At 37.7% G+C, this 25,773-nt stretch overlaps 1 protein-coding gene across 7 annotated transcripts in view; it reads right to left on the bottom strand.

The window, feature by feature from the left end:
* The window catches only part of DLG2 (discs large MAGUK scaffold protein 2), a 1,029,196-nt gene that overhangs the window by 272,485 nt on the left and 730,938 nt on the right, over positions 1-25,773 (bottom strand). For all 7 annotated transcript variants that reach the window (XM_065678826.1, XM_065678819.1, XM_065678821.1 and 4 more), the window contains 3 exons: positions 14,768-14,904; positions 4,597-4,741; positions 1,939-2,080 (listed from right to left, as the gene is read on the bottom strand). In XM_065678826.1, the coding sequence (XP_065534898.1) occupies positions 1,939-2,080; positions 4,597-4,741; positions 14,768-14,904 (424 nt within the window). The remainder of the gene's footprint in view (positions 1-1,938; positions 2,081-4,596; positions 4,742-14,767; positions 14,905-25,773) is intronic.

Genomic DNA, 25,773 nt, shown 5'->3' on the forward strand with positions numbered 1-25,773 from the left:
ACATACTAATTACTTTCAATATATAACCCGCATGGTTCTTTGAACAAGTGTGCTTTCTACCAAACTAATGGGCTCGGACTGTCACTGCCTTCTCTTATATGACTTGTTTGGGTTTCTCTTTGGTAGAAATAATTAGACAAAATCAGCTGCATGGAACACAGAGAAACAGAGAACTGTCTAAAGATAGCTCTTCATTACCTTACAGGCCTTCTGACGATTTAAATGGTCCTTTACTGTACAGTGCAGGTTTTCTCCCTTTTTAAGAAGACTTCACTTTCTGTGAAGTCTTTCTTGATCCCCTTAGCTATTATCTACTTGTAAGGTTGATTTTTTTGCCATTTTAAGCTTTTTTTTTAAATCCTTCTCAGTGATAATGTTGCTGACATCTCATTACAGAAGGAGAGAATTCAGCTCATTAACAAAGCCTTCAACATTGTAACCCAGACGCTACACTGGTGCTCTTCCTATACACAGGTATTTAGAAATTATATGGTTAGTACTAACCCAGGTAAAGCCCTGATGCACAATTTAATGAAATCAATGGTTTAACTATTAATTAAACCATATATCTTCTTGGAACCTTTTGGAAAAAACTCATCCTAACTGGATGTCTCATAAGTTGAAGGAAAGCAGTGTCAAGCTTTGCATCCGCAGTAAAAACAGAGAGATTCTTCTAGCCAATACAGGGAAGCAAGGTGTGGTTACCATACATTTATGTCCTGATCAAACACTGTATCCCAATTTAGTTACTCTGAATCTATCTGATCCAACAAGTTCAGCAGCTTGAGATTGTAATCATATGCAACGAAAATAATTAAATGCAAATTAGCAAGTTATGAAGCTGATGAATACATAAGTGGAGATTCTTTGGCTTGATACACACAGTAGGTCAGGTCAGATGATGGGAACAGCTCCCTCCTAGCTTTAAATACAATGAATTTATACTGCAGCAAAGGAAAAGAATTAATTTCTCATTTTCTGTGGCATTATAATGGGGGCTCATTTTGCAGACGTTAACAGCTGCTGTCTCCTAAGTGAATGGTAGTGCTCTTCAAACAAAAAGATAAACACATGCTGTCTCATCAGTGACATTCAGCGTTGATCTAACAAAGGCAGAAAAGAACTTACCCAGCATTTTCCTATTTCCTCTTCTACCTGGAAACCAGTTACACAGACAGATACAATTCTGCTACCATACTTCCATATACTAGTACAATTCTTTTGGGATTAAAAAAGGATAAGAAGCAATTTCCAGGGTCATTTTGCTGATGATCACGTCTAAGAACTCCTTTTATATGAAGGTATCAAGTGCCACTGCGTAAACAGTTTCCTTTTAACCGCTCTGCTCTCACAGAAAACTGTTTCATATTATGATCGCTGTAATGGTTAAGAGACTTTTTCTAGTTTCCCTTCAATACTGATTCGCAGCCAGTTTATACACTATTTTTCTTTTCCTATAGTGTTTTCTCTCCATAACATTTATCTTCCAATGCGTGTACACAGAGCAGTCACAGGCTATTTCAGCCTCAATTTTGCTAACCTAACAACCTGGACCTTTCCCAGTGTACTGTCATGAACTGGTACAATGCACATACAGTCCCTCCACCCATACATGCAGTGAGCCAGATGAGTCACTGATCGTGAGATTTAGGTGTGTTAAGAAGCAAAAGTTTTTTCTCAGTGTCACATTATTCTAGTGCAGCCATCCTGTTTGGAATTAGTGCAGGATTGCACTCAGACAACACAGACCTCCCATCAGCATTCATTCATGTGATCTTTCTCTGAGTTGTCTTCATACCTGTAACAGCTTCAATTCATCTTCCCTTGAACACGAGTGGAAATAACTCTATATAATATTCTATTTGAGGTGCACTGAACACTTTACCCATGTCCTTTGCAGTTATCATGAAAAGTAATAAATAAAGAGAAGCATCTGACCTGGTGTAGTCGTCCTCCACAAGCATGTGCTTTGGAATGGGTGAGTATCTTCCTGGTGAGATAGGGGCCAGGGATGCCTTGTACTCTAAAGTGCCATTGTTTCCAGAAGAGAGTATATGATTTTCCATTGGTGGAGAGTAAGCTGATGGCAAGAATAAGCATTTCTAGTTAGTTACTTCCATGTTTGTTTAGATGTCACAAGAGCACCAAGAGAACCAAGAACATGCTCATTGCTATAAATAACATCAAAACAGACAATCTTTGTCTGAGAGAGCTCCAAATGTAACAAGAAAGAATGAAGACCTGGATTTTTCCTGAAAGGTTAATAATACTAATACTACTAATAATTATGATTATTATGGCTCATTTGCAGCAATTAGCTCTTTACAGATCTGAATAAGAAAAAGCAGTTTGGGAAACAGGAAACATTTTCTTCAATTATGACTGACTTGAATAAGGAAATGTAAATAGGAGAAAATTACATTAAAAGCACACTCCTCTTTTTGGCTCCAATATACAGCAATGCGAGTAATATAGTAAGGGCTTAATGTAAGATAAGAGCAGGAATTTTATGTATGGCAAGAATTATGTATGGTGAAGATTTAAAGCTGTGATCTACTAAAGGTGCCAAAATTCCCAATATTATTGAAATTTCATAGCTGTTATTTAGATGATTGTAAGTCTGTATACTTAAAATAGAGAGTGGATACAAATCTCTTACACAATAATGATTAATAATGAAAATTACAGGACTGTGCTGTCTGAAACTATACTTGGGCTGTGGGTTTACTTGCTTTTCGCTATTCTGAAGTTACTGGGGATATTTATGACCGGAGAGATGTAATAACAGTCATATCCCATCTCTAGTTAATTTAGAAAAGGAAATGATAAATGGGAAAAACAATGATATGTGCTTCTGCAATGAGCTATCATTGAACTTCTCATGAGAAGAAGACAGCTAAACTTTCTAGTATTAGTTTCAGTCTTTCAGCTACTGATACAGAATGTTTCAAAGCAAAATATCTCAACAGGGAAAGGCTGTTACCGGTTCTGAAATACACTGAATGTGTAGGTATAATGAAAGGTTCTCTGAGGATAAATGAATCTATATGCACCAACAGCCTGGGGTGGGCCGCTGCAAATATTCTTTACTTCTGTCTTCTCAAATGCTGCTGATCTATAACCTGACCTAATAAAACACACTGTTTTAGAACTCCCAAATTATTAATTTGGAAGTATTATAAAGCAGGAGATTGCATAGGAACATTTAGCATTTTTACTTCTCAGGCTTTGCTAAGATCCAGACCAGACTGCTACTGAACAACATGATTGCTACCCGTTGTAACACTTGCTAGCTAAATAGGTATCCTCAGCACAGCTGAATATACCACCTGATGTGCAAGTTACAAACTCTTCCCCTCTATTTTTGAGGTGCAGTCTGAATAAGGAGCATTATGGATATTTAGCTTTTCCATTAGCTTTGTCAGACCACAGCAGCAACACTATGCAAAAGTGCAGAAAAATGTAAATCTGTGTAATTTACTGGGAAAACCTGCGTTCCCAGCCCTTGGTTGGTCTTAAATGCTCCTAGGATTAGTGGCAGATCAAGATAGGAATTGATCAGTTGTCAAAGGCCTTGTCAAGAATTAAACTGCTATCCAGTTATTAGATAGTGCAGCTGGTCCCTGCTGGTAGTTGAACCCAAAGTAGACATTTTTTAATGACCACATAAATGAAGGAAGGTGGTTCCAGTAATGCACTGCTTAGACTAACAGGCACCAGTGATACAGAGAGCTGCAACTGAAATGTTAAGATTGCTGTGAATGAACAGGGAATGGGAATACCTATGTATGGACACCAGGAGGACTGGCAGGAGGGGTATAAGAATGGCATGTATTAATAGCACTTAGATTCATCAGTAGATCATCAATACTCAACATAACTACATATAACTTGTGAAGACAGCCTACACCCAAATTAAAATGAAGAGTCAAGCTGTTAAGAGATGATGGCAGGAGATAAAGACTAGATTGGAGCCTAGGACACTCAGATAAGGAGACAAAAGAGAACTGAGTAAATCCTGAAGACATGCGTAGGCTGGAGAGATAGGAGAGACTGAAGATACTAATTGCTGTCATATCCTCATGGGTACAAAAAGCACATCAGCAAGGAGGTTGTCAACATAAGAAGAAGGATATTTACATTCCAACTAAATATTTTCTTCATATATGTTGTATAGTCACATTGGCCTTTTCACTGTGTTTGTACAAGGTGGTTTGCTGCTGGTTCTAATTTTCCAGTGGACAGAGGATTGCAGTCTACAAATCAAATACATTAAAAATATATATTTGCATTTACATATTACTGTAATTGTCACAACAGTTACAGTTCAATCTGATTACCTGGACAATGGCAATTTGGAATCAGTACAGCAGCACATCAGCTACATTGATACTTTTGATGCAAAAATATTGTAGCAGAGTTTGATTATTTGTAATATTCAATGAGTGTAGCATAATTAAGCAGCAGTAAACAATTCATTTTTGTAGCCTTCCAAGCTGTTTCGTGAACTTTAATGGGGTATTTTGGACAAGCTACGAAAAAAAAACACAATCATATGACAAATCATCTACAAAATGAGTTGCAGAAGTCACTTACAGTGAGTAATATCTGGTGGGCCATACGGATCAGTCATGTAAATGGTAGTGGGCTTTCCAACTTTCAGATACACTACATCTGATGTGTTCTTCAGTATTGCTACTGCCTCTTCATGGGTAACTTCTTCTAAACTGTAATTATTCACCTTAAAGGAGAAATCAGATAGGTGAGTCTGAATGCAGAAACAGACACAAAAAATGACACAGCCTTGCAGTTATAACAATGTTGGGGAAAAAGCTGTAGACAAAGAGCACTGAAGATTACAGAAGCTATATTCAGCAAGGGAGTAAATACAGTTTTCTTAATACATGCATATTCATAGAGTGACACAGCAGTATTGATAATATCACAGAATCATAATGGGTTGAGGTGGCACTTAGCCTTGTGAGTACAAAAGTCCTTTGTGAAATTCTGCTACAGGTATTATCATTAATATAAAACTACATTTAATAATAATTTAATAACACCAGATCATTTACAGAAACTGTCTCATTTGACCTGTCAAGACGAAATGTCCAAATTCACCTCTTGGCATGAATGGTCAGGACCTCAGTAATACTTAACACCCCAAGTCCTTCCATCCTTGATATGACATTTGCTATTACAATAAGTGGTACAAAGTGATATACAGAATAAAGGACTGCTTATGAGGTGCATAAAATGAAAAGGGTATTTCTGGATCGGAAAAAGGGATTTTCAATGAAAGTTTGTCAGTTTTCTGGAAGTATGGAAAAAATAAGAGAATATATTACTAGCTTTATGCTTTAGCAGAAAACAAAAGTACTTAGCATAAGCAAGTATAATAATAGGAGACTACAAATTAATCAGGGAAGCAAACAGTGACAACAAATTTTCCCTGTTTAAGCTTTACTCCTATAGAAAGAAAATAAAAAGAAACTTGTCAGAAGTGGTTTATTGTAGAGGCACATAACATTTAGTCACATATAAATCCACTATATCCACAGAAGTCAACAATAGGTTGTCCTCCTATACACAGAATAGTGAATGGTCCCTGCCCCAGAAAACATACATCCTGAATGGAGAAATTGTAGGATAGACAACAGAAGTAAGGAAGGGTGATCCAGGTTTAAGACATGCGATATAAGATACCTGTAAAATAAACTGTAAAATATAAACCTGTAAAGATACAGGTTTCAGACATGTGATATAAGTCAACAGAAATCACAGAATATCTTGAGTTCAAAGGAACCCATAAGAATCATCCAGTCCAACTCCCTGGTCCTTGCAGGACTACCTAAAACTAAACCATATGACTAAGAGCATTGTCCAGACAGTCCTTGAACTCAGGCTTGGTGCCTTGAGCACTTCCCTGGGGAGCCTGTTCCAGTGACCTATATTTCACACTGAATGTTATATATGGAAAGCTTCATTGTGATTTAAAGTGCCATCTTCCAACTTCTACAGTTACTGCAAAGATTCCTTGCAAAGATTATGCAAGATGGCAGAAAAGATAGCTGCTCAAATATAGTATAACATAGTACAGCTGTAAATTGCAGAATTTAGGGCATTTAGTATCAGTAAACTATCAGACTGGCTGTGACAATGAGCTACTGAAAAGGGTTTGGTAACTAACTGGAAAGAAATACAGCTGTTATGAATCACTGGAGGATTCTACATACCTAGGCAACTTCATTGACACCAGGAGAGAATGACTTCTACTGGACAGGGCTGTTAAATGCAGGGATTCTGTTTAAACTTTTTCCTTGTATAAATGTCAGGCTTGGTTTTAAGGTTAATTAAAAGAGGTAATGACACACATTATGATAATTTGACATGAACAGCAACGGTACAACCTAACACTCAGTAGACAGCGTTGACACTGTATGCTGTACTTTGACAGGCCTTCTATTTAAATAAAAATCTGATACTTCTATAAATTTCTCTGGTTTTCTTTGTTATGAACAGAAGTAACACATGTATGCACTTGCAATGAGTGCCTTCTAAAGTACTGGGCTAATAGCAAGAAGAAGTGACTGAAATTAAGCCTTTCTTGTTTACGTATTTCAAAACTGCCAAACTGAAGATTCACACTTTACCTTTTCCCCTTCCCACACTGTCTGTACATTGAATCTGTCATGTAGTGTCTCATACTAATTGCAAGCTTTTTGAAGTAAAGATCTCACATAATAACCTCCCACTACACTGCTGCTGTATATAATTGTTCTTAGAGAAAAAAAAAACCCACAGAATGAAATATCAGAGCACTGTCTGGGTTTTGACTTTTGGTCTTTTTAGGAGGGTATAAAACCAATTAAGACACAAATAGACTCATTGCAACCTTTTTTTCCCCCTGGAAATCTAGCTGATAAAAATCACTGCTAGGAGTCTTGTACTTCTATCACAACACACGCGGATGTCACAGTTGTGTAGCTGGAGGATAAACTTGTATTTGCTTTGACAGGTCCTATTTCTTATCTCTCTGGCAAGAACTTTACACAGCACGTATTGTAACAACACTGTGTAGAAGTTGTACAAATCTTGAAGTTAAGATTTAAAGACCAAGTGATTCTAAACTAAGAATTAGTGTCTAAGCAGTTATGCATTGCTTATACACATTAAGATCCTAGAGATCATTGCAAAGTTTATGCACAATGATTATTTTTCCTCTGTCGTAGTACATATAAGGTTAAAAGTGCAAAATATTGTGGAAAACTGATCTATGTAAAGCTGGAACTTGGTAAACTTGAAAGAAAGTAATGCATGAGTGAAATCGAGAAACAGAGGAGAACTTCAGAGAAAAGATGCTGGAAGAAAATCTGAAGAGAAGGAAAGACCCTTCAAAGTAGAGCCCTGTATAAAAAGCACCCCAGCAACATATACCAAAATTGCTATTCAAACTCCTCCCATATATATATATATATATAAAATTAGAGGTTTCTCATCTCTATAGAGCACTTCTAGAGAGGAAGTTCGCTATTAATTAATTCTGCCCTGGACCACTCAGTTCTCAGTAAACAAAGAAATGAAGACAGACTCAATGTGCATCAAGAGCAAATAAATACATCAAAAAGCAAACAAATACGTTGACTCATTCATTAAGACAAAGATTCTCAGTGGTTCCATAAGGTCTCTTTTAAATTGAAGCTTTTTGAGAAGGAGATAAAACCACTTGTTTTTATCATTCCCAACACCAATTTAGAATTACAGTATACAAAATATACTACACATTTCCTAGTTTCCTTCAGAAGGCAGCCCTTGCTTTGGACCTAAAATTTCTATTAATACTAATATATGCATGTATCAATAAATTTTGGATCATAAAATGATTACAAATAAAGACATCTGTATGTATTCTGTTATATATAAAAATGAAAACCCAAATACACTGAATTATACTGTTCAGCTCCGTACGGCAGTATGTAATTTTCTTCATGAAACAAAAATCTCTGGATATCATCCTTCAAAACATTATGACAGAGATGGTGATTATTGGGAAATGTGATGTTGTGGTTGTTTTTATGGTAAGATTTATAGAGAGAGTAGAATCTCTCAGAATCTCCAACTCAGACTATTCCTTAAGCGTTTTCTTGTTTCCATAAAAGATGTCTGTTTTAACAGAATTTCAAGTACTAAATGTGGTTTTTTCAGTGGTTATGGCATAGTCAATGCCTTACACCAAAGCTCCACTTCCTGCTGTCAAGACAACCTAGATCTTAGCAGTAAAGGAGGTAAAGAGTGGGAGATGTGCACAAAATAAGAAATCAAAGCGTATATGGCATACAACCCTCTGAGATGTTGAAACACTCATGCAGAAGGGCTCATATCAGAACTGAGTGGGTAGAATGGGTAATGTAGGCAAACTTGCTGGCTCTAATTAGCCAACTTCAGTAGCAATGAATTCAGGGAGAAAAAAAAGCCTAAGGAAAATGCTAAAAAATAAATTTACTTGAGTGGTCAGTTTAAAGTGAGATGCTAGAGCCACAAAATGCTGGCACAGAAGCCAAAGGAGTCAGAAGGAAAAGCATGGAGCATGTGCAGCTTCTCTAATGGGAAAAGTCCCATACAGAAACTTTACAGAAAATTCAGAAATTCAAACAGCACCTGAAGTAAAAAAAGAAGCTAGGAAATCTGTTCCTTTAAAAAGAAAGTTTATGTTATACAAAGACATACTGATATTACAGGAAAAGAATAAGAGGAAGAAATAATATGGCAATAGAGAAGGAAATTAAAGATATAAGTCTAATCAAAGAAGCTATTTGAGTGATGGGGGAAACCAGTAAGAAATGTTGCCAAAGAGCTATAAAAAGGCTGTGATAGTTTTGGGTTTTTTTCCTAAATAGCATAATCAAGGCAATGAAGTGTAAACCTAAGCAAGAATTATCGTATTTGGAAGTTTTCCTAGATTCATATTGGAAAACAAAGGCATTGAGAAGTAGCTTAGAATCCCCAAATTGACTATGCAAGTGCTCTAAAGAATAACTTAATTCACAACTGCATAAACTGATAACAGATTAAGAACTCTGGAGGTTAAGTTTGTCTTATTTAATTTTCCTTTTTGTTTTTTAAAGGAATTCATGACTTTCCTCTACTGATTTAAGGCAAGAGACATTTGAGTCACTCAGTGAATGAGACAAAATGGTGATCTTTACCTTGCCAGTGGTAATGTTTGCTTTTGTGTAATAACCTACTTTTCATTCAGGAAGTGGATTTTTCTGTGTGAAGCCTAAGTGAATATTTGCCACTGAACATCTGCTAATGCCAGCTGTAACTCTTGAATGCTGATGGCCTTTTTAAAAGCTCACCACAATCTAAAAGGCTGTGGAAGGTGTTTCAGTGCTGAAGACCAATTGTTTGTCCTAAGGATGTAAATCTGGTTGGATTAACTATTTCCTTACAATCCCTTAGACTCCTGAGTTAGTTGTACAAGTGCTGCACTGTGACTATCCCTCTGAAATTAGCTTGCTTAGATTATTAACAGTTATGGACTAAGTGTCCTAAACCAGATCTTTGCAGAGAAATAAAAGAGATTCTGCTTCACAAACATGAGACTGAGCAGTGGGCTTCATGCTTCAAGTAGCGCTGTGCATAGACAGTGTAAGTGGCCCTCTATCTATTCTGAACCATCATTTTTCAATCCAAGTTGATGATGATTTTGGTTTAAAAAAAGTGTTTTCAAGGCTAATGAAGTGTCATCAGGATATGTCATGGTTTAAACCCAGCTGTTAACTCAGCACTATGCAGTGGCTCACTCATTCCCCCCATTCCCTCCCACCCAGGTGGGATGGGGAGGAGAATTGAAAGAATGTAAACCCCATGGGTTGAGATAAGCACAGTTTAGTTAAGTTAATAAACTAAAGTATAATATGCTACTACTACTACTAATGATAAGGGAAATAACAAGGAGAGAGAATATAAAACTAGAGATGGGAAAGGGAAAAAAAGACAATAAACACAATTGATGCATGACACAATTGCTCACCACCCACCGACTGATACCCAGCCTGACCTGAGCAGTGGTGTGGGCCTTCTGTGTGACTCCCCACCAGTTTATACACTGGGCATGAAATGCTGTGATATGGAATATCCCTTTGACTGGTTTGGGTCATGTGTCCTGTCTCTGCTTCCTCCTGGCTTCTTGTGTCCCTCCTCACTGCCAGGAGAGACTGAAAAGTCCTTGATCAGGGTAAGTGCTACTGAGCAACAACTAAAACATCAGTGTGTTATCAGCATTGTTCTCAGGCTAAAGCCAAAACACAGCACTGCACCAGATACTAGGAAGAAAATTATCTCAGCTGACACCAGGAGAACAATACAACAGCGGAGGAACTAGATGGGACTATCATCAGAAGGAATAAATTGGGAAGCTTATTGCTAGGCTACCATCCAAAAACTTAGCAAATCTAGGTTTGAAGGCTAGGTAAAGCATTGCAAGGCCAGAGCCAGTGACAGTGTAAATCTGGTTAAGAACCCAGCACTGCTCTCACATCCACCAGGAGGGATGCAGCCACCAAACCCCTGAGTTGGTTCAGCACTAGTTCACTCTCCACCTCTGTATAATTTTTCTAGTGTGTTCCACTTATGGTAGTCAGCCAGTACAACCTGCAGATCAGGTACTACCTGCTCACCCTGTTTTCTTCCTTTAGCCTACCTGGGTAATGCCTGTACTCCATCAACTGGCACAGCAGTACAACCCTGGATCTGTGGCTGCACCTACCTGAGTGAAGAACGTGTGCACTAGGTGTGGTCCACAGCAACAGAGGGTCTGGATGATATGACACTCATACTGTGCAACTTTTAAGGGGGTTAGTGTGCATTACATCTAGTCTGCTGACTGGAATGCCTCTTTGCAGCTGCTATGAAATATGCTCCTGGACCACTTTATCTGTTTCAGTTACATTTAAAAAAATCCAAATTGTTTTCTAAAAGACCATCCCATAAGACAGCCAAAATCACTTCTAAGAACCACTTCTGATCAGGACTGAATGCTAATCTAGATGCATCTTAAATTATATGTTCTGACTCTATTAAAACAAACATGATCTTGCATCCACCTAAAATCTGAAAGAAACAGATACCAGTAGGGGATCCTGCAATGAATGTATTCACAACCGTGTAATTACAACCCTTTGCAGACCTATGAAACTACCAAACAATAATGTTTTTTCAGCACAGAACTGGGTAAAAACCAAGCTTAAATTTCTGAAAAAGAAAGTGACTTCTGTTTCTTTCTGTTGTCAGCAAAAAAAAAAAAAAAACAAAACAAAAAACAGAATCAAATTAAATGTCTTGATGCATGAGTAGCATCATTTTTCCTATAAGCATAAATAGCTCAACGAAACCCTGGTCTTTGTGACTACACTGGCCAAGATGCAACAGGATATGGCCCAAACATGCAAGGGTATTTGGCACAGAAGACATTTTTGAAAAGCTAATACTTATAAGAGATGAATATTAGCTTAAATTTTCTTCTAAAGCCTAAAGTTTTAGAGTTTTCACTGAAAAATAACTTGCTTCCAGCTATTGGTGGTGTTTTGTTCTAGTAAAAACAATCAGTTTTATACTGATTTCTCATTTATCCATTCTATAGAAAAATCTTCCAAAGTGAGATGATGGTATCAGATTAAAGTAATTATTATCTGAGACATAATAACTTAAACCATTTTTCAGTTCTTTTTGATCATCATTGCCAATGACCTGGAAGAGATGAAGAGTGCACTCTCATCATATTTGCAGATGACACTTCAGTGTGAGGGTATAATTCCACATACTTGAGGGCAGGACTGCCATCCTGCATAGGCAGGAGAAAGGGGCTTACAAGAACTTGAGGATGTTCAACAGGGAGAAAAACGGTTAAGTCCTGCCGCTGGCACAGACGAACCCTCTTCAATAGCACAGGCTGGGCACTGACAGCCTGGCAGTAGAATCATATAATATTAGAATGGCTTGGGTTGGAAAGGACCTTAAAATCATCCAGTTCCAACCCCCCTGCAATGGGTAAGGACATCTCACACTAAACCATCCCACAAAAGGCTCTGTCCAAACTGGACTTGAAAACTTCCAGGGATGAAGCATTCACAGCTTCTCTGGGCAACCCATTCCAGTGCCTCACCACCCTTACAGTAAAGAACTTCTTCCTTATATGTAACCTGAATTTCCCCTGATTCAGTTCAAACCCACTACCAGTCCTGTCACTACAGTCCCCAATGAAGAGGCCATCCGCAGCATCCCTATAGGCCCCCTTCAGATACTGGAAGGCTGCTATGAGGTCTCCATGAAGCCTTCTCTTCTCCAGGCTGAACAGCTCCAACTTTCTCAGCCTATCTTCATACAGAAGGTGCTTCAGTCCCCTGATCACCCTTGTGGCCCTCCTCTGGACTTGTTCCAACAGTTCCATGTTCTTTTTGTGTTGAGGACACCAAAACTGCACACAGTGCTGTAAAGTGGGGTCTCACGAGAGCAGAGTGGAGGGGCAGGATCACCTCCTTCGACCTGCTGGTCATGCTCCTTTTGATGCAGCCTAGGATACACAGCTACAAAAATGAAACAAGTTCCCTAGAAGCTACTGAGAATTCCAGAAGGCTGAGAAGGTCTGGTAAATTTTGTAGGGAAATGGAAAAAAATCCACAAAGATCAGGAAAGTATTCATTACTGAGAAAAGAGAGAAAAAAAAAGTGTTCAAATATCTAATCAATAAGGAATCAGTGAAGCAGAAGTAGGACCGTACAGATGACAAGGGTAATATTGTGTTGATACACTGCCAAAAGAAAGTAATTAATTCTTTCACTCACTTTTCACAAAGGAACATGAAGTTAATGCCATAAACTGACAGTTCACAAAGCAGGAGAGAAAAAACACTGAAGCTACACAAGTTATAATCTAACTTACGAAGCTACACAAGTATAAAACAGGGTGTCGTGTTGGAGAGAACCAGAAAACATGGCGGTAATCTGCACAGATTTTAGAAATAGACTTTGATCTCGCAAATTTATCTCCAAAATATAATAACTAGGGTATACACAGAGTAAGTTCACTAGGATTTTCTTATCCAACAGTGAACCTTGGTCTGGAAGTACATAATTAATAAACAGTAATATTATGATTGATTTTCTTTGCTCATTTTACATGCAGCAATAAAAGGAGAGATGACGGTAAGCAAAGAATGAGTCCAGACTAGAGAGGTGAAGGATAAAGACAGCACACATACTGAGAATGATGCTGCTCATTTTCAGAAGTCGAATTCAGGAGCATAAAGTTGTCACAATGAAGAAACGTATATCTGACTGCACTGAATCACAGGTTCAAGACTGAGATGTTTAACAGATAAACCCTATAAAAATCTGGAAAGAATGATTTTTTACACAGTGGTGTATAAAATAATTATATTTCTATTTAAATTCATCCTGATTAAATTATGCAGAAGGTGATGAATGCAGGGTGTGTGAAAGCATTTATTTACAGATGACACAGAAGCTGCAAGGAATTCACAAGAAAACAACAGCCGAGCACAAGCAGATTTGCTACAAGGTGCAAAACAACAAAATAAGATGTAAATTTAGCAAATACAAATATACATTTCTATGGCAAAATGAACCAAACCTTCATTATAGAACAGTGAATTGGATTTTACTGTACTGAGAAACAGCAAAGAAGAAATGCCAAAGAAATTCTAAGCTCTAGTTTCATTTTGCTTTGATTTTGATAACACCATTTGATCCTTAATCTGTTTCATCTATCCACTTGGGTTAATTAAAAAAAGTCTAAAAGTCACCAGCCCAGCAAACAAGTGCCTTTCCAGTTCTGTTTAATGCCCTGTATAAAATGAATGCTTATCTTCACATGTGTCTGGAACACAGTGTCCACAGCCACATAAAGAAACCCTCAATTAGGAACAATTTTGCAGGCAGCAAAAATGGTCATGGCAATTTTTTGCTGCTTAGATATCACTCCACAAAACAGAGCTACTACAGCACATTTTTTCATGGCACTCATTCTCTACCTGCTGAAATCTCTGCAAATGCATCAACATGAATACAACTTGACATAGATTAACTTCTGCTGATTCACCAGGGTCAGGATTTCCCCCTCAACAAAGGATAAAATAAACTTTCTGAGTGGGAAAGAATCATCTCTGAAGAACAACATACTAGCACTGCAAAGAATCAGGAAGAATTTCTGATGTGAGATTAATGAGAATAAGCACACTTCCTCAGGAAAAAAAGGATGGAAAAGTATTTTCTTTGAACATCTACATGGAACATACATATAAAGCATTCTGACGTACTGAAATGTAGGTAACAGTCCACTGAGAGTGGCCTGTCTTCACATCTTTCCATTTTCTTAAAATGAGCAGTAGAATCATTACTGTTATAATGAACAGGTTGTCTGAAATCTTTTAAAGATTTGGTGCATTTTGACTTGTCACTGATGTGCCTAATACGTTTATCCTCTTCTCAGTTAAAGGTTTATCAAAGTAACATGAGCCATTGCTTTCTCTTCATAAAATGTCGGGTTTCCAGAGTAATGCTTTTCTAACTGTAGTCTCAGAAATACATATAAAGAATGGGGAAAAAAAGGAAGATGATGAAAACATAACTCATCATTATTATAGAAGTTGGAATGATTACCTCCAGTAAGATATATGGTGAATTAAAGTCCTTATATTAAACAAATTTCAGCCCAAAAAAAAGTGATTTATATTTGTCATACTTACCATAAGAAGTCTATCTCCAACCTGCAATCTCCCATCCTTTTGTGCAGCTCCTCCATCAATAATCTTGGTAACATAAATGCTGTTGTCCCCAGGGATGTGTTGGTTTCCAACCCCTCCTGCAATACTGAATCCTAGACCTGGAGAAGATAAGGAAAACAAAACATTATGAATACAATATATAACTTCAGACAGGAGTGCAAGAGTAACATAAATTTAATCTAGTGTACAATTAGAGGGTTTTTTACAGAAATACAAACAACATAAGAGATATTTGCGGTGACAATACTTTTTCGCTTTCTCTAGAACGTCAGAGACATAAACAGATCAAGGAAATCCTTTGTCATGTGCAATTATAGGAAGGTAGAGAAAAAGAGAAGAGAAACACTGATGACTCTGTACCCATGGCTAGTCCTCCCCAGTGAAGCCTACACCAAGAAGTTATGGCACAACTTTCTATTACAGCTAATAGAACCCTGATGCTTGGAGTTTGTCTTGTTAAATGTTGGTGTAAAATACCTCACTGTCTATAAGAACAAAATTAAAGTTATTCTGATTGTCCACACAATTTGAAAAATACTTGGAGAGGTGTGCTGCAGATTTTGCAAGTTTCTGTAGGACCACAGTGAAGCGTGTCCGAAAGACTTGGATTTAAATCTGCTTCTCATTTTTTCCTAGGACACAATATCTTTGGCTATGGATACATACAATAAGAAAGAACAGTCCTCTGACATATATAACTCCTGTTCAGTGATGTGTGAAATTCTTAGAAAAACACCCAAAGAGCTAAACTTTGGAACAGTGTAAGTAACACATGCTGATGTGACTCAGGAAAAGGAAGGGAGAAGAAATAAAAGACATTTTTACCTTTTCCCTACATATCCTATCCTCTGGCACTCTGTATGGGCAGACAAATCATTGCCTTCATTTGTAACAAGAATTCTATGTCTCAATCAAAGACAGAAATTACTGTGCTTTTATTTCCATAAAAATCTACTTCATGCAGCTAATTTTTCATAGATATATAGCTAAAGTGAACTTCCAGCTGAACAAATAAGCTGCCACTGACAATAACCAGCTTAGATTATTGCTTCAAGCAGGCATTTCTCTTTTTAATGCACAGAAAAAAATAGTTATATCTATTTAGAGAATAATAAACAGTTTTATCTATGAATTCTATGCTGTTCAGTCATTTTTTAAAGCAAATATTATAGTAATATCTGTAGCCTGAATAGCTAAATGAAATAGTAAAAAAGTTGCCTGGAACTTGGCATTTTATCACAAACTCACCAGCCTGACTCCTTAGGCAATAAAACTTAAGGGTGGATGTATTTAATACACACAGGCTTATTTAGCAGCTGTATGACTACAGAGATAAGGTTTTTCAAGTGGGTTTAATATTTTTGCTTTTTTTTCTCACATAGCTTTCATTTTATCATTAAGTATTAAAAATATGTAAGGTCTGATAACATAATGGATACTTAATGGATAGTGTCAAAAAGAGTAAATTACCAAAAGGAAACCTCTAAATATACATCTCAAATAGAAACACTACTTAATTAGATGAGTATTAACAATACACATGAAGTTAATTCAGATGTATGTAATAATTAAAATAAAGCTTCATTTAATTTCCAGCTAAAGCTGATGATCACTGTTACTATTTAGGTACTACTGCCAGGACAGCTACAAGGATAAAAGGATTATGATTTCTTCAGCATGGAAGAATTTGTTCAGTATCCTGGGACTACAAACAAAGAAGCAAAGAGATAGTCTAAGAACATATCAGAAATGTCAATTTTCATTACAACATTAGTTGTGGACAGGAACAATGATTGAATAATGCTCACTGGTGAAATAATTACCATCCTTTTGAACCAAAAACATCTGGATACATTTCTACCAGTAAAATGGAGATTTGAGAGGATTTCAGAATGATGATGAGAGCAAATGAGTGGGCTAGGCTGCAGCCAGAGAGCTTTCTTCAGCTCTTTTATGTTCCTTCTAAGCTTAACCACTCTTCAATTCGATGATTGACACTGTATACTTGTAAAGGACAAGGTAACTTCTGGCCAGATAGCTGTTCTGTATTTGGTGCAAAGGGGTTCCTAATTCAGCCTTCTGCTGAATATAAGCAAACATTAACAAAGATAATCCCTTTCATTTACTGCAGTGCTGAGTGGGGTGCTGGTGTTTGCTGCTTGCTTGCATAGTTGTAACATAACTGATGTGTGAAACCATAAAAAAAGAAGAGAACAAACACGTGCTACTCCTATTGCAAAAGTGTAGTTAATAATTATGAAAGGAGTAACTTTTTCTACTTCTCTCATCTACACGACATAGATGCTTTACAGAGCATGAGCCTACATTGTGTTTGGTAGCAGGAACCAGAAAAAACAGCACTGAGTATAAAAAGGTTTAAAGGAGCAGAACAAGACAGGAGTCAATACTGCAGGAAAAAATGGAAGAGTGGGTAGGAGTGATAACTGGAGAGAGATTTTCCTTGTCCCTCCTATCAATAATGATTTCATTTCATTTCTTTGCCTAATGATACTTGCCTTCTTTAAAAGTTTTCTTCTTGGCAATAATGGGGAATGGAAGAATGGCACATTTACATTTTCTTAAATGACTTTTGCTCATTGTTAGGGCATTAGGAAAATATACTACAATAAAACTTTTGCGTAAGACTCATATGGCCAAATGACATCTGACAGCTATGCTAATCACTTATGCTACCTTTATAATCAATGAAAATTCATTAAAGGCTTTTAAAACATGATTCACCTCATCTCAAAGAGACATCTGAAAGAGATGAGATGAATCACCCTCTTGGTTTCTGAATGGCTGGGGGCTGGATGTGGGAAGAGATGGGTGGGAAGATCAGTGCTATAAAAGCTCATGACCTGAGTTAGAGTCTTACCTGCATTTTGACTGAGTGTTTATATTTTGTTTTAAGACCTCAGACAGGTTTGTGCATCCCTAGTGTGGATCCTTCTTGTCACTAGCTACACCAGGTTAGATTCTTACTCTATTTTGAAATCAGAATCATTTGGGAACACCGGGAGCAACATGTCTTTTCTAAACTTGGTCTTTTAAATTGCTGCACTGAATTAAAAAAAAAAATCAAAATAAAATACCATTTATAATTGCAGAACTTATTAGCTCTTGTGGTTAGGAAAACACAGCCACCAAAACAAGAAGAATTGCTTTGAGAAACCCCCTCCCTCTGATTTCCTATTTTCCTAATGTGCAATCTGCTTCACAGCAACACCTCAGCTTGGATAGAACCCTAGATTTTCTCACATAAGGAATTAGGTGGATCACAGATTTAGAGTGGAGATAAGGCAGAAATTTTTACTACGAAGATGGTAAGGCACTGGCACAGGTTGCCCGTAGAAGCTGTGGCTGTCCCATCCCTGGCAGTGTTTAAAGCCAGGTTGGACAGGGCTTGGAGCAACCTGCTCTAGTGAAAGACAGGACTGGATTAGATGGTCTTTAATGATTCCTTCCAATCCAAACTGTTCTACTATTTTATGGTTCTATGAAGAAGAGAAGACTACTCCAAGAGAAAAGAGGAAAGAAAACTGGATTTAATACTGACATACACACACCCAAGCCAACCTCAGCTCCTTTCAAAACAGTTCTACAGCACTTATCTACAAACAATATAGGTCTGTGTTGTTTCACTGTGGAAATTACTTAAGTTTAAAGAAGCTATATTTACATAGTCTCTGTTTTCTTCTCAAAGGAAGAACAGTTTCATACTGACGAACCGACCAATAAAATTATCAAACCTGGAGCAATTCAGACTCATCCAGCTTTCCAATTAATCAAATTCCACTTGGAGGGAGGAAAGGAATATGGGTAATATAAAATGCTTTGATGATATCATTTTATCTATCTCCTTTCTGTTGTAGGGTTAGATCTGATTATCAATTTATTTGAGTGAGTTCCTATAATAATTCCTATTCCTGACTCATGTGACAGCTTATACCAGATGGACTTACATGAATAAAATTTGACTACATTTTGTTCTGTGGGTGAAAAGTCAGTCTGAAGTACAGTCCGATTCATGAAACTTTAACAAATATTCATAACATACTTAAAAGCTGTCTGCTTTCACTGCTACTGTTAATTCCTGTTTCAGACCCTGCTCCCAAGTCACTTCAGATGATTCCTTTTGTAAGCAACAATTTGATAACAGCCTCAACTGGGAAAAAGGCTCCTAGAAATCTAACTGAGCCTATCATTATCTAGTGTTTCTAACAGCCCTAGGTTAAAAACGTCAAGCATCTTCCTTATTGTTTTGACACTTATTTTTTTCCAGAAAAATCTAGTGGTTTTGGTTATTTCTGAGTTGATGTCAGAATAAAAATGATGTACAGTGCCACCAGGTAAGTAGAACATTCCTCTGAAACCACCTTACACAAGAAGAAAATTACTGTCCCCTTAACACTGTGTGTCATTAGATTCTCAAGCCTTCAGCTATTTACCCACAGTTCCTTCGTTCTTGCCCACAGACATTTTTGTAGTTATTGTTTTCGCAAATCTCTGCATTCTGGCTGCCAGTGCATCACTTTCCTGTACTACTGAACCAACAGAGATGCCAGATTTCAGTACAGCCTTTGTTTAGGATCAAAGTGGAGGGCATACACAAGCCTTCCACGAGTATGGCCAGCATGCTCATGAGAGATGCTATGACTGGATACTGTTTGGCAGTTGCCATTATATAGCAGGCAAAGAAAATCCTTTTCTTGCAAATAAGCCCTGATTACGCAACAGTACTGGCATGTCTTTCTGAGAGACCAGACCCTTCCATAGCCTCAGGAAGAGAGGACTTACAGCTTTTCAATATTGAGCCAGATTTTGTTCAGTTTTCAGTAGAACGTAAGCAGTGAAATTTTTCATCTTTCATCTGCCTTTATCTGCATCACTATTAAGCACTTCACATTCAAATTTTAAAAATAAATTTTAATAAAATATTTCCAATTTTGACTATTCTTAATTTATTAAAAGGACAAATTTAATTGAAATTTAAAACATTATAGTGACACATTCTAGCTGCACAGCCCAATGAAGGAATCTGCAGCTCTGTATCTTGCTGCTTGCTTGATAAGAGAGAGAAAACAGAGATAATGCCTTCAATAAAGTGGTGATGCCCAAGGAAGTTGTGGCTCCCCCATCACAGTCAGTGCTCAAGACCAGGCTGGACAAAGCTTGGAGCAACCTGCTCTAGTGGAAGGTGTCCCTGCCCATGGCAGGGGGCTGGAACTGGATGAGCTTTAAAGGTCCTTTTCAACCCAGGCCATTGTTCTATGATTCTATGATTCATAGTAACCCAAACAGCTCTCTGAAAGACTAAAGGCTAGGAAGAATTGCAGTCACCTACAACTCAGCAGAGGAGAGATTGTGGCAGCAGCAGCTGTCGGGTGACCCAGTAGGCCATGACTGCAGGCTGGTTTCCGTACCTTTGATTGAGAATACCTAGGCAGGTTTGCAGTCTCAAATTTTACAAACTGACATCTATACCATTAGGAAGCATACGTAATTTGAAAATTCAGCTACCACAACTCTATCCATGGCTCCTCATATCTGTTCCAAAACAGCTATGTGTTGGCATGTCCCAGAGAGCTCCCTGCATAACATTGCTTTATCTGAGCTTGCGCTCCTGCTGCAGATAGGGCAGTGCACTCTGTTGCATCTTTTCCTTGAACATAAAGGGTTCATCAGCATCACCTGAGACTCACAAAAGTCAGAAATGTAAAAGTGTTCAGAATATGGGAAAATGTCTTCTGGATATTTCAGGGGTTTTCTTGCTGGGTTTCTCTGCTCTGGGTTCAGAAGCAAATTAAACAACTACAACGCTTTTCCAACTACTTTTTCATTTCTTGAGGCATTAAAATCCAACAATGCAGTCATATCTGTTGGGTTACAACAAGAAAGAAAGCAATCTGTTTTCAGGACATAGGGTTACACTCCTTGGCTTAAAAAAAAAGTGCTGACATTTCCTGCCAGAGAGGAGTCGATGGGAAAGTGAGATTGCAACGCAAATATTATCATACCTGCAAGGCAATGAGTGCATGTTTAAAAACAATCATGCTGTAAATACAGTAGGTAAAGCATTGGCTTTACATTATTATAACAGTAAAGCTAATCTTTCTGTTATCTTTAAAAATGCCTTGAAAACACATCTTGTTTTATTATACTGCTATTTGTGGAAATTTGTAGAAAAAGCTATCTAACATGTAAATGAAAACAATCCCTCCTTTTCTATTCAGTTTTGCAGTTAAATGTTTTTCCCATTATGATTTTTTTTGCCTACATATAATTATCCCCAAAGATACATTCCCTTCAGATACAATCAAAACAGAAAGGAAACAGAGATCTAGGAAAATACACTTAGAGCCTCATTAGAAGTTGTGTTTGTTCTATATTTTCATATTTATTCATATTAATTAAGAATGATTTCCCAGAAAACACAGACAATGAGCACTGGCCTAATTGCACAATAGAAATGCTCAAGAATACTTTAAAATGTCTTGAAAAGAGAAGTTGGTATTCCTAATGATTCGCAATAACCTGATTTTTAAACCATTAGTGAGGATTTAGGTTCATCAAATTAAATCACACTGTCAGAATTGTACTGGTGTATGTGCAAGGAAGAGAAAATTATTTCACTTTTGACATACACTGACACTCCAAGAACTGTAGCAAGCAGTTCAGCTCTTTTTGGAAAAGCCACATGATACACCAAGTCTAAACATTTCATGTTAAAAACAGTCAAATTATGGTTTTAAAGAAGTGAAGATTAGTGATGTAAAGCAGATAAAGCCAAGATCTGCCACTTAGGAACAGGATTAACTGCTTAAAACTTGATTTTTCGAATGTCTTTTCTCTCATTTCCATGCCCAGTTTGCATATGCCTGCAAGTGAAGCTGTGCGTGCACGTTGCTTTCCTGTTCACACAGGAAGTGTTTGCATGTTTTTGGTGCACTCACAGGGACAAACATCCCTCAGATACAGTCGCTAAAAGCCACAAATCTTGATGAAGGTAGACATCATCTGGCTGCTGCCTGTGCAATGGGGTCATCCACATCTTGCAGGGAACATTAAACAGTGGAAGTGACAGTATGGCTGAATGTGATATGAATGGACTTTTACAACTACCTTTTTTCCTCATTCTATCTTTTTCTGCATTAGCATCCTCATCCCTGCCCTTTCATTCACTTGGGCAAAATTCAACTGGACTATGCATGACTACAGATGGAGAAGACATCCCTGGAAATGTTCAGGGCCAGGATGGACAGGGCTTTGAGCAACCTGCTCTAGTGGAAGGTGTCCCTGCCCATGGCAGGGGGGTTGGACCAGATGATCTTTAAAGGTCCCTTCCAATCCAATCCATTCTGTGATTCCATGACTCTAAGCAGCCAGTTGCTCGAATTAGAAGCAAAAAGCCAAGTGAGGCGTTTCAGGGTGTATTTTTGAGATTGCCGTATGCTGAAATAAAGCCTCACTACTGCCAAAAGAGAAAGCTCTTCTCTTCTCCCTGCCTTTGGCCACACTTTCCCACTGCCTGCCTTGCATTAGCCATGAAGATTTTCCAGCCAAATGGATTGGCAAGATGAAAATGGCATAAAACCCAAACAAAATCAGTGTGAACCACAGACCAGATGTGTATTCACCAGCATCTACAGCAGTAAGCAGTAAGCACCAGCAGCTGAGGATGCTGTTGGGTTCAATGTCCCCTTTGTTGGCAGCACGATTTTGTGTATGGCACTTTATTATAGAGTTGTGACTCTTATGGAGAGCAGTGCAATACTATCACTGCTGTTCAGCAAACTCAACTTGGGGATGTGGCAAGAAGGAAGGATTCAAGGACAGAAGCAAGGAGCTGAAGTAAGGAGGACAGAAATGGCTATTTTGGCTAGAAATACACCTGAATAATAATTAGTAAAAATATGCTTTTTTTTTTTTTTTTTTTTTTACCAGGAGGAAAAGGAGTAATAAAACTGCTCTTCTAAGCTTAAGAGATAGAAAGAGATGTTAGCAATTGCAGGTTTGTGATGCTCCTGAGAACTAAAGCAAATATGATATCACTATAGTGGAAGAACACAGTGTAATAATAATGCTTATTCAATACTCCTCCAATTTTTGCGCCGGCAGATACACTGCTACTATGAACCTTTCCTGGTTAGAAAACCAAATAATAAACCTTTAAGTCACCCTTTCCAGAGAAGTGTCCTTGTTTCCTAACATATGCTTTAAATCAATCAGTCTCATTACCATAAATAAAAATGTTTTATACCTGTATTTATTTTAACTGCATCTTCAGGTAAAAATGCCATTTTCCCTTAGCGTGCAATGGATAATCAGTCAGCTCTTCAAGGAGAAGTATCTGGAAATGGGATCCAGATCCAGATGGGAACAGCATGGCAGAGATCTCACTGATGTAAAGACGTCCCTTTTCCCTGTTTCCTCTCTTCACCAGACAATTCAGACGTATCTTGAAGGGTTTTTCTTTTTCACTCACTCCCTGTGTTCTTAAACTTCACTTGACCCTGATACTTAATATATTTATATATATATATATTTTGCCACATCAATTCACACATGTAACTTCAGGACAAGGAAACAAAAATAACATGCTATGGCTCCTTTGCGGCGTTGAGAGACAAGCAGGCAGTTACAGAAACCTCAAATGACTGCAGTGAGAAGATCCAAAGAATCTACTATTGTTACATTATCTATTTACTTGGGTTCAGATCCTGAAATATGGTTCACCTTCCATGCACAAGGTACCTGTTGTTTCAGGTATAGGAACCAAATTTATACTGACAGTTGATTGTAGTTTGCCTATCATTAACAGATAGTACCTATGTAATTTTCTGCACAAATTACTGTAATTACTGACAGCAGCACAAGTTATTTCATCTGCTAATAACATAAATGAAAAGCATTTGTTCCTGTAGATGTGTATATCAAGATCAGTTTTAAAGTAGTTATTACTTTTTTGCTGAGATGTTAATTTTTTTAAGTCAAAGTACTATGTAAAGCTGTGCTTTTCCTGCCATTTTTATCAATCACGATTCAGTCATGAAACCTACAGACTTCACACAGGAGAAAACTGTTCTAAGTCATGACAAAATGCCGTTTGCTTTGTATAACATGAGGTAATACGTCTTTAACTGAGTACAGCTGGCTTATGGCTTTCGAAGTTCTACAGCTTTTTTAGACAATATTTAATAACTTCTCACCAATAAAACTGAGACAGAAAGAGCAGTCTGTCAGCTTGGGATCTGTTTAACAACCATAAATGTCAGGGAGAGACTCATCAGTTTCTTTTGTTCATTCTCCATCTGATGAGGGGAATTTAGCATTTATCTTCCTATCCCTGTTGCCAAGCTGAACAGAAATACGTTCTTGAAAAGCTCTCTGCCAATTATCTTGAAGCTTAAAAATACACAATCAAATCAAAGTTCATCTTGTACCCTCTTATCTATTTGCAATCAACCCATAAATAACCTGTTATCCATTCAGTTACTTCCTTTTTAAAAGATACAGAAAGAAATCAGGACACAAATTTACAAGTAAATTTGTTTTTTTATGTAAAGCAATTTTCAGGGCCCTGATGTTAAAAGTTTACAAGTATATAAATGATACGGAGAAAAGGAAAGAGATGGTGCGTACTGAACTGTAGTAATGAGGTGAAGACACTGAAAATAGATTCAGGAGTCACTGCACTTTGCTTTGACTCTTTTTGTTTCCCTGAAACTGTACTTTGGTTCCTTAGTTCAGTTTACAGACGATGCTTTCTGGCAATACTACTCTAAGAAGTAAAGTAAAACAAAAAAATATTTTATTTACAAGTTAGAAGCACCCTCTACTCTTACAGGATAAAATGAGTAAAACCAGACACTTGTGACTATAGGAAAGCTGGGGACAGACATTTTAGTAGGGCCTTTAGTGATAGGACAAGGTGTAATGGCTTTAAATTGAAAGAAGGTAGGTTTAGACTAGGTAACAAAGGAATTTTTTTATGATGAGGGTGGTTGAAATGCTGGCACAGGTTGCTCAGAGAGGTGACAGATGCTCCACCCCTGGAAACATTCAAGGTCAGGTTGGACAGGGGTCTGAGCAACCTAATCTAGTTGAAGATGTCTCCACTTGCTGCAGGGGGGTTGACTAGATGATCTTTAAGGGTCCCTTCCAACCCAAACTATCCTGTGATTCCATAACTTCTCAAAAGAGAACTGTACTCTATTATACATAACTAGAAAGATAACGTGAACCCATATAATCTGCAGTCAGAAATACAGATCATGAAAAATGTTCTAATAGCTTGTGCTTAGCAGTTGGGACTCAGAATGTAACACTACAAAGTGATTGTTTCAGCCTGAGGTACACTACAGCTTTTCTTTGAGTAAGAATTTCTCTGATATTTTTCATCAGGGCTTTTCATGAGATATAACACCAGACCCTGCTATTAGTCCCTTGAGGGGCTCTATCTAGGAGGGGTATTAACATGGCCCTTCTGTCAGCTATTCCAGTCAGTAACAATCCCTGAACTTCCCTGCAATGCCAGAGGCAGGGTGTAAGTCAGTCTCTAGGTATGATGTACAAAGCATTCCTAAAGAAAACCAAAACCCTGGGGGAAAGAATGAATATACTAAAATGCTTGTTTATTCCCAGTCCACTTCTGGGACACCCCTTGGAAATTTTAGGCAACTACCTGGATGAAAGGATTCATCCCACTGAAACCCACAAATGTAGAACCCAGAGCCTACAAGACTGATTTTAGGTGTAAAGAAACCAAGCCCTGCCTAGAGCTGGACAAAACCACTTTATATAAAGTCATGACTTAGCGTTAAAAGATTTGGTGCAGTCGAAATACCGAAACCTGATGTTACAACAGCCTTTGGTGAAGAACCAGCCACACATCTAAGCAGATTGTTCCTTAGGAGCATGATCCTGGTTTGGGCAATGGAAAAGTTGAAAAGCCAGAGAAATCC

This window comes from Lathamus discolor, chromosome 4 (genome assembly GCF_037157495.1).
Source record: "Lathamus discolor isolate bLatDis1 chromosome 4, bLatDis1.hap1, whole genome shotgun sequence".
Taxonomy (NCBI): domain Eukaryota; kingdom Metazoa; phylum Chordata; class Aves; order Psittaciformes; family Psittacidae; genus Lathamus; species Lathamus discolor.